A 9,140-nucleotide genomic window follows, 5' to 3' on the forward strand; every position below is an offset into this window, starting at 1 on the left:
TCTATTTGTAGATCTTTGAGGAACCTCCATATTGTTCTCCACAGTGGTTGAACCAGTTTACATTCCCACCAACAGTGTAGGAGGGTTCCCTTGTCACCACATCCCCGCCAACACTTATCACATTTTATATTCTTAATCTTTGCCATTGTGACAGGGGTTAGGTGGTATCTCATTGTGGTTTTTATCTGCATCTCCCTTATGATGAGGGATGTTGAGCATTTCCTCATATGATTTTTGGCTGTTCGTATGTCTTCCTTAGAGAGTTTTTAGAGAGTTTTTAAAAATAATTATTTTAATTAACTTTATTTATTTTAATTTGACTAGAGAGGGACAGAGTGAGAAAGAAACAGAAAGAAATAAAGCAACCCAACCCTCCATGTTTGATACTCAGCCATGTGAGGGTCCAATGCCCTTAACCACCACGCCTCCTGCCAGCCCTAGGGGGAGATTTTTTGCAATAGGTCATGTACGCTCGCTGGAGAGACAGAAACAGAGAGAAAGAAAGCGAAAAATCACCCCCCAGGGGGATGGCCATGCTGGAATTGCTTCTCCTCTCAGGATTTTGGACATGTATGCAAATGTACCTGGCATGAGTTTCAAGCCACCAGGTCCAGGACTTGAACCACAGTCTACTACATGGGATTCCAGCAATGTAACGCCATCTGCTGGTCCCCCAGAATGTATTCTTAATTTGAATAAAAAGTCAGTTAGTGGAGGACCTTTATCAGGATACTTAACATTTCATTTTTATCCCCACATTTTATTGATTTACAAAAGACTTTAAATTGAAAATATGGACAAAGCTAGAATCTAATTATAAGTACACAGTAATTTTCTTCTGTAACATTTTTAAATTAATTAATTAATTTACATTCATTCCCTGAGCATTGTCACAGCATACAAAATGTGATTTCCCATCCAGAATATACTGCATAATGGCTTAATCATACATATTATCATCAATAATTTTCCATTTCTAGTTTTATACATATACATATGTATATATGTATATATAACACAGGTGTCTACAGTTGTTTTCCATTCCTTTTTTCTCCACATTTTATTGATTCGCAAAATTACTTAAATCTAACTACTTTCAGTAGCAAGGTCAGCTGGTATGTACATATCTGTGAATGCATGTCTGACTTTGGACATGAAACTGAGTAGAATGAATATACTATAAGGTAGCACCTAGCTGATGCTATATAGCTTACTACAGTCATTAAATAGGTATTTTTTTTAAATAAATTTTTTAATTTAAAGAAAAGCAGTTTCAATTTTAATCAAAGAAAAGCTAAGGAACTTTGCTTAAAATTTAAAGCCAGGAAACAGGTTAGGATTCTGTTCAAACGGTAGATACATGAATCTATCGACAGATCAAGACAGGACACAAATCCTTAAACCAGAAAACAAAGCCTAGAGGAAAATCAGCAATGTTTTAGTCAAAAGTCATAAAATGCTGTGTCACCAGTTCGGTCTCATGTACTTAATCTCTCCTGTTGTGGCCCAATCTTCCTGATTAAATTCTGAGATATAATATTCAACTCCAGACTTGTCTCCATGAGTAAGTTGGCCATTTTCTTAGTTTTTGAACTCTATTTCTGTGTGTATTTGATTTTCCTGGTATAGCACTCCCTTGAGAACTTCTTGGAGATCTGGTCTGGTGTTGGTAAATTCTTTCAGGTTTTGTTTATCTGAGAAAGTTCTTGTCTTTTCTTCGTATATGAAGGAAAATCTTTCTGGATAGTGTTCTTGGTTGAAATTGCTTTTCCCTTAACACTTTGAATATATTTTCCCATTCTTTCCTCGCTCACATTGTTTCCAATGAGAGGTCTGCTGTTAGTCTGATGGGATATCTTTTATAGGTAACTTGCTGTTTCTCTCTGCCAATCTTGGTATCTTGTCTTTGTTTGTGGTTTTGCTCAATCTGACTATAATGTATCTTGCAGAAGATCTTCTTGGGTTGATTATATTTAGGGTCCTTTGTATTTCTTGGGACTGGGTCTTTGAGGGCCCCTCTAGGTTTGGAAAGTTTTCTTGCAGGATTTCATGGAATAGATTATCAATGCCCTTATGAGTCTCTTTGCCTTCTGGGATACCAATTGTCCAGATGTTTGATGGTATCTAGTATTTCTTGTATATTTTTCTCATTTTTGAGGCAATTTTCTCAGTCTCCGTGGTGGATTTTTCTAGGCCAGTGATTCTATCTTCGTTGTCTGAGATTCTATTTTCTATATGATCTAGTCTGCTTTTAATACTTTCAAGGGAGATTTTGACTTCCTGTATTATAGCCTTTTCTTGCTTTCCCATATTTCTTGTGACCCTGCGGTGATTTTTGGTCATCTGATGGATGGAGCGTTTCTTCCTAATTCTTAAAGTTCAGTCTGAGCATTCAGGGGCATGCTGAAGAAGGTGATCTGGAATTTCTTTGCCGTTCCATGTTTATCCTTCTGTGCAGCAGATTCAGTGGGTATTGAGGAATATGTTAGTCCTAATCGTATTTGGATGTTTGGCTATGGTTCCCTTAGATCTGTCTAGAAACTCAGTATATGGATATTGAGGAGCAACGTGATGAGATAAAAGAAAAAGAATAACAGAGAGAAAGAATGAAAAAATAAAGAAAGAGAGAAAAAGAAGAAAAAAAACTACCAAAATAATTTTTTTTAAAAAAAGCAAAAAATAAAAAAACATGGCGCATAAGCACACCACGCAAAATGACTAGTTCTCAGCAGTAACGGAGGAGTCATCTTCTGAAGGCCTGCCCCTTGCCTTGCCACTTGAGTTTGGGTGTTCGAGGCTGAACTATTAGTAGAAAATCCTCATTTCTCTTTTTTCCCTGAAATGACTCAGGATAGTTAAAATTTCTTTGGTAACCTAATAACTGACTAGTTTCTGATCCCTTATAACTAGCATCTGTTTAATTAAAAGATGTTTTTTGTTGGGTATATAATCTGAATAGTCTCTGTATCTTGCTTTCATTTTGTTTTGTTGGAAGGCTTGTATGCTGGAGAGAGAGAGAGAGAGGCGTGTGTGCACACACATATTCACATATTTGCTAACAGGGTATAGTCACACTTTTACCTCTCCTCTCTGTCCTGTTGTCCTGTTAGGATTTGGGGCATTTGTGCACAGGAGCCCTCCATGTTTTTCAAGTCAGGATCCTGACCAGGATTCAAACCAAGGTTGGCCAGGTGGGATCTGACTTACAATGCATGGTGCTTAACTGTGCTGTGGGGCCAGCCTTCTCTTCTCTTCTCTTCTCTTCTCTTCTCTTCTCTTCTCTTCTCTTCTCTTCTCTTCTCCTTTCTTTTTCTTTTTCTTTTTCTTTTTCTTTTTCTTACTCTTCTCCTTTCTTTTTCTTTTTCTTTTTCTTTTTCTTTTCTTTTGTTCGTTCTTTCTTTCTTTCTTTCTTTCTTTCTTTCTTTCTTTCTTTTGATCTAATTTCCTATTCTAAGAAGTGTGATAGAATTATAGTTACAGTTTTTGGAATTTTTTTTCCCCTCATATACCATACTTTCTTTTTCCTTTTTTTGATTTTTGCCATAAGGCACATGTGCTGGCCAGAGCGGCAGAGAGGAAAAGTGAGAAATCACCCCCCTAGGGGGGATGGCCATGCCTGTAATCATTTCTCTTCCATTCTCCCAGAAAGGATCTTGGGCCTGCATGCACATGTGCCTTAGGTTATTTTCAAGCTATAGAGTTCAGGACCTAAAACTGTGGTCAGACATGTGGGTGTCCAGTGTTTTAACCACTGCGTCACCTTTGTGCCATACTTTGTACCATACTTTTAACTCAGTGCTTATCACATCCAAGTAATGCCATTTGTGCTATATGTCTGTTTTCCATAATAGACCCAAAGCTCCCTAAGGGTGGAACCTTAGGACTGACCCTTGTTCAGTGCTTGGTACAGAGTAGGCTCTTACTCACTATTTGTCAAATGAATAAAATTAGTGAATAGTGATTCTTACCTATGAGTTTCATAGGTATCTTGAAGTCTATATGTTCATATATTCCTGGATAATAGTAACTGGTTGGTTTAGAATGAACCATTTTTTTTTTATTTTTACAGATTGCCAGTCACAGTGGCTATGTGCATATTGACTGGAAGAGAGTTGAAAAAGATGTAAACAAAGCCAAACGACAGATTAAGAAACGAGCAAACAAAGCAGCACCTGAAATCAACAATATAATCGAAGAAGTAAGACCATTTACAATTTGGGCTCTTGTTTTATTTTTATAGTAGCTCTCACTTAGCAGAAAAGGTAACTTGGGATTATTTTCCTTAAAAAAGAATTAATTTTGTTATGTACCTAGAGTGTTAAGTACAATTTGGGATCAGGCCACCATTTTAATCAGTCATTGTTATTTTTTTAAGGGTTTTTTTTTTCTCCCCATTGGGCATGTGTACTTGCCAGAGAGACAGAGAGAGATAGGAGAGGGAAAGTGAGGAATCACCACCCAGGGGAGATGGCCATGCTGCAGTCCCTTCTCTTCCTTTCTCCTCTTGGTATTTTGGGCACACATGCACATGCACCCTGGGTGAGTTTCAAGCCACTCACTAGGATTGGGATTTAAACTGCAGTTGGCCACATTGGTGTCTAACACCTTAAGCACCATACTACCTGTTGGCCCCCAGTCAATATTTTTTTTGATAGTTAGAGTCTCCCACCTCCCACCCACTTTGATCACATATAAAAACTGATTATATTATTCTAACAAAAATATATGCATAAGGTATAGTAAAACTAAAATTACTCTCTTTTTTTGTTTGTTTTTTGAGGTAAGATAGTTTAAAAATATGTATTTTTTATTTTATTAATATAATTGGGCCAGTAGGTGGTATGGAGGTTAAGGCAGTTGGATCCCACACGACCAGCTGCACAGTTAGAGTACTGGACCTGGTGACTAAAACCACTCTGGGTACATGCTTGTGAATGCCCAAAATCCCAAGAGGAAAATGAAAGAGAAGAGATTGCATGACCATCCCTCCTGGTGGGGTGCTTTCTTACTTTTCTTTTTTCTCTGTTTCTCTCCATCTATCTCTGGGGAGCACATACACCCTGTAGCAAAGCAAAAAAAAAATTTTTTAAAGGATATATATGTGTATGTATAATTAACATGAGTCTTATTAACGTTGTTATATGTGTTTTATCTCCTTTGTTCTAGCACTGTTTGGAATGGAATACTTCCTTACTTTTGTGTTTGTTTTATTCTTTCAATTTATTTTATTTTTTTGTTTGAAAAATTTAAACCCAATTAAAAATTCAAAAGATGGTGCCAGCAGGTGGGGTAGAGGTTAAGGCGCTAGATCTCACATGGCCAGTTGCATGGTTTGAGTTCCGGACATGGTGGCTTGAGACTCACACTGGGCTTGAATGCCTGTGTGTGCACTCTAACAGACTAGAGAGAAAAGGATTGTGGTGTGGCCTTTTCCCCTGGGGGGTTATTTCTCACTTTCCCTTTCTCTCTCTGTCTCTGGTGAATGCACATGCCCTATAGTAAAATCTAATATAGATAGATAGTTGAAAGACAAATATAGTGAATACCCAAATAGCCTTCATCTAGTCACCAAAGAAATTGTTCACATTTGGCTGCATTTGCTTTGTGTGAGATTTACACTTTTTTTTTTTTTTTTTGCTGGACATCATGAATCTTTAGCATGTATCTTCTTAGTGTACAGATGATCTCCCACACAGCTGCAAATATTATTACTTCAAAAAAAGTTAAAATGGTACAATTATATTTCCTTATATGAGGGGACTTCAAAAGTTCAAAAAGCTCATAGGAAAATGGAATTAGAGTAAAGGTTTATTTGAAGACCCTGTATATACAGTTTATAATACATTTTTCTTCATAATTTCATTTGTGGTTTCTTTTTCTAATCACGAATTTTATATTGCATTTGGTTATTATGTCTCTGAAGTCTCCTTAAATGGTCATCTCTGTAATCCCCCCGGGGACTTCAAAAGTTCAAAAAGCTCATAGGAAAATGGAATTAGAGTAAAGGTTTATTTGAAGACCCTGTATATACAGTTTATAATACATTTTTCTTCATAATTTCATTTGTGGTTTCTTTTTCTAATCACGAATTTTATATTGCATTTGGTTATTATGTCTCTGAAGTCTCCTTAAATGGTCATCTCTGTTATCCCCCCGCCCCCCGTCTTTTATGGCACTGGCATTTTTGAAGACATTTAGACAGAATGCTCCACAGTCTGACTTTGTCTAATGACTTCTTCATGATTTTATTGGGCTAACATCAGGGTGACCTTTTTTTTTGATCCTATACATTTTTTCCTACTGGTTAAATGGACTATTAATGAATATCATTGTGCCTGCCATGGCAATTTATTAAGTAATGTATGCTAAAAACTTAATGAGTAGGGGCCAGCAGGTGGCATGGTGGTTAAGGTGTTTTATACACGGCCACCTACAGTTCAAGTCCTGGACCTGGTGGCTTTCTTTCTCATTTTCCCTCTCTCTCTCACTCCGTCCCTCTCTGTCTCTCTCTGGTAAGCACATGTGCCCTGTAGCAAATTAAAAAAAAATTGAAAATGATAAATAAAATAAATTTTTTTTTTTAAGAGAGATTTTTGCTACAGAGCATGTGTGCTCACCAGAGAGACAGAAAGTGAGAAATCACCCCCTGGGGGGATGGCCATGGCACAGTCCCTTCTCCTCCTTTCTCCTCTTGGGATCCTGAGCCTTCATGTACACATTGCTGGCATAAATTTCAAGTCACCTGGTCTGGGACTCAAACCGTGAGCAACCACATGGGAGTCCAGCGATGTAACCACTAAGCCATCTGCTGGTCTCGAAATTAAATAAATAGAAAAAAAAAAAGGTTTTGTTTACAATATAACAACTAGATTATTTACATCCACCCTATAGGCAAATTTCTTTCTTTCTTTGTGAGATTATAGCTGCCTAAAATTCCTGCTACTTTAGTAACCAAAGAGCTTACTGGGCCCAGCTGTGGCCTCTCTGTCCCTTCAGTTTGTAATGACAACTCTGGGATCTTGCATGGTATTTGGCTCCTGCAGTAGTAAGCTTACAGGCAGTTTTGCTAAATACTTATTGACTTAAGGAAAATAGCTGGTAATGTTACTTAGCTTTGGATTCCATAATTAAGAGGTGTTTTTTAAAAAAATTTGTATCTTTTTATTGTAGTACTATGTAACATAAAATTTACCATTTTAACCATTTTTAAGTGTACAATTCAGTGCCATTAATTACATTCACATTTTTGTGCCATCATTACCACTATCCATTTCCAGAACTTTTTCATTATCTCAAACTCTGTGTCCTTTGAACGCTAATGCCTATAATCCCACCTCTCTCCAACCCTCAGTAACCTTTACTTTTATTTTCTCACTATGAATTCGAGTTTTCTTGTAAGTAAAATTATATAATACCTGTCTTATTTCACTTAGCATAATGTGTTCAGTGTTTATCCATGTCACGGATAATTAAGAGTATTTTTGCTTAAACTTAATTTATGTTTCAGGCAACAGAATTTATCAAGCAGAATATTGTGATATCCAGTGGATTTGTGGGAGGCTTTTTGTTAGGCCTTGCCTCTTAAGGACATGAGCGTTCTACCCTAGTGGACTCAACTGTGAGAAGAAAAGTGGTGGACATTCAGAACGGTGGGGTCAGACTGAGGGCTGTGCAGAGCCATATGTGGTGTGAGTCCAAGTATTGATCGCTGACCTTCTGAAGGCAAAAGGTCAAAACGTCCCATGGTGGTTATAGTCAACAGGGCTATGTCATGATTAATTAGCACTGGCGATATCTTCAAGGAAGATAAATAACCTTACATTTTAATTTCATTTAGAAAATTGAAGCCATCAAACATGTTGATCCTAACTCTCCCATCACCAACTGTGGCAGTGTGGCTTTTTCCACCTCCTTTCTTGTTACATTAGAGATACAACTTCTTGAATGAAATGCTGCTCCTTCTAAATAAGCTTTGAATCTTACCCTGTTGACTTTTCTCAAGGACTAGACATTTTCTGTCTTTTTCGTATTATTGTTTCTTCTTTCTCTCCCTACAAAATTAACAACAAATATGGTATAGATTTTGTATAGGATTTCTTAACTTCTTTGTGTGTCATGGATCTACTGGGCAAACTGACAAAGACTATGGATTTTTAAATGCATAAAGTAAAATACATAATTATGTAATAAAATATTCAAATAAGGCTATCAAAATAGAAAATATAGTGCAATATAGTTATATTAAAATAAAAATTTGTCACATGGTAACATGTTGCTTTTTGTATTAACATATTAAATAATAAGGCCTAGAAACCGGTCCTTAGGTATCATAATTTCAAATTGAATGTATTTTAATAATATTTTTAGATGACTGCAACAACCTTAAAGTAGCATTAAAACACCTTTTATTGGGAACCAGCAGTTGGCATAATGGCTATGTCGCTGGACTCCCACATAGTCGACCGCGGTTCGTGTCCTATACCTGGTGGCTTAAAAATCACGCTGGGTCCCTCAGAGGCTTCTTTATGTAGAAATCTTCTGTTTTGTTAGTTTTGTCCATAGAGTTCTAACTTGGAATTGGGGAAAATGGCAGAACAACAGATTAGAAAGACTACAACTCTTCTGAACATCTCTGTTTAATAGAAGGCCCCAAAGTCTTATTTTGTGTACTGTAAATGTGACATTTCATACTCTCAAAATTGGTTACAGGCTACACGCTGTCAATATTAAGAGACCCCTTAAAATTGAATGTGAGATTGATCTTTAATTTCTTCCTTTCATTTCGCTAATGCTTCAGATACAATGCTAAATAAAACCCCAACTTTCTTAATGGAATGATTTTGCTTATAAATACTTGTCTTTCCTCTTTTGGGCTTTTCTCTGTTTCTGCATTGCTGTGTTTTTCATTGCTATGGAATTAAAAAGGACAAATATTCATTAATGTGATAAAATCACATTAGGTAGAACCTTGGCCATGCTTCTGGGTGCCACATCTGCATAATGTGTGCATCTGATACAGTGAGGCAGGCTACTGTGAGTGGCTCATTTTTTGTTCATTTTGAAAATATTTATAGTGTTTTCTCTGTGCATGATATACTAGGAAAGTGGGAGACACAAAAATGTTCTTGTGCTTTCAATTG

At 36.7% G+C, this 9,140-nt stretch overlaps 1 protein-coding gene across 1 annotated transcript in view; it reads left to right on the top strand.

Annotated features, from left to right (window-relative positions):
* FUNDC1 (FUN14 domain containing 1) overlaps nucleotides 1–7,625 on the top strand; it is a gene marked incomplete at its 5' end in the record, with an annotated part of 15,690 nt that extends 8,065 nt beyond the window's left edge. Inside the window, 2 exons of the mRNA XM_014587932.2 lie at nucleotides 4,070–4,198; nucleotides 7,508–7,625. Of these exons, the coding sequence (XP_014443418.1) occupies nucleotides 4,070–4,198; nucleotides 7,508–7,585 (207 nt within the window). The remainder of the gene's footprint in view (nucleotides 1–4,069; nucleotides 4,199–7,507) is intronic.
* Nucleotides 7,626–9,140: the final 1,515 nt, after the last annotated feature.

Source organism: Tupaia chinensis, unplaced genomic scaffold (assembly GCF_000334495.1).
Source record: "Tupaia chinensis unplaced genomic scaffold, TupChi_1.0 Scaffold000248_1, whole genome shotgun sequence".
Classification (NCBI taxonomy): domain Eukaryota; kingdom Metazoa; phylum Chordata; class Mammalia; order Scandentia; family Tupaiidae; genus Tupaia; species Tupaia belangeri.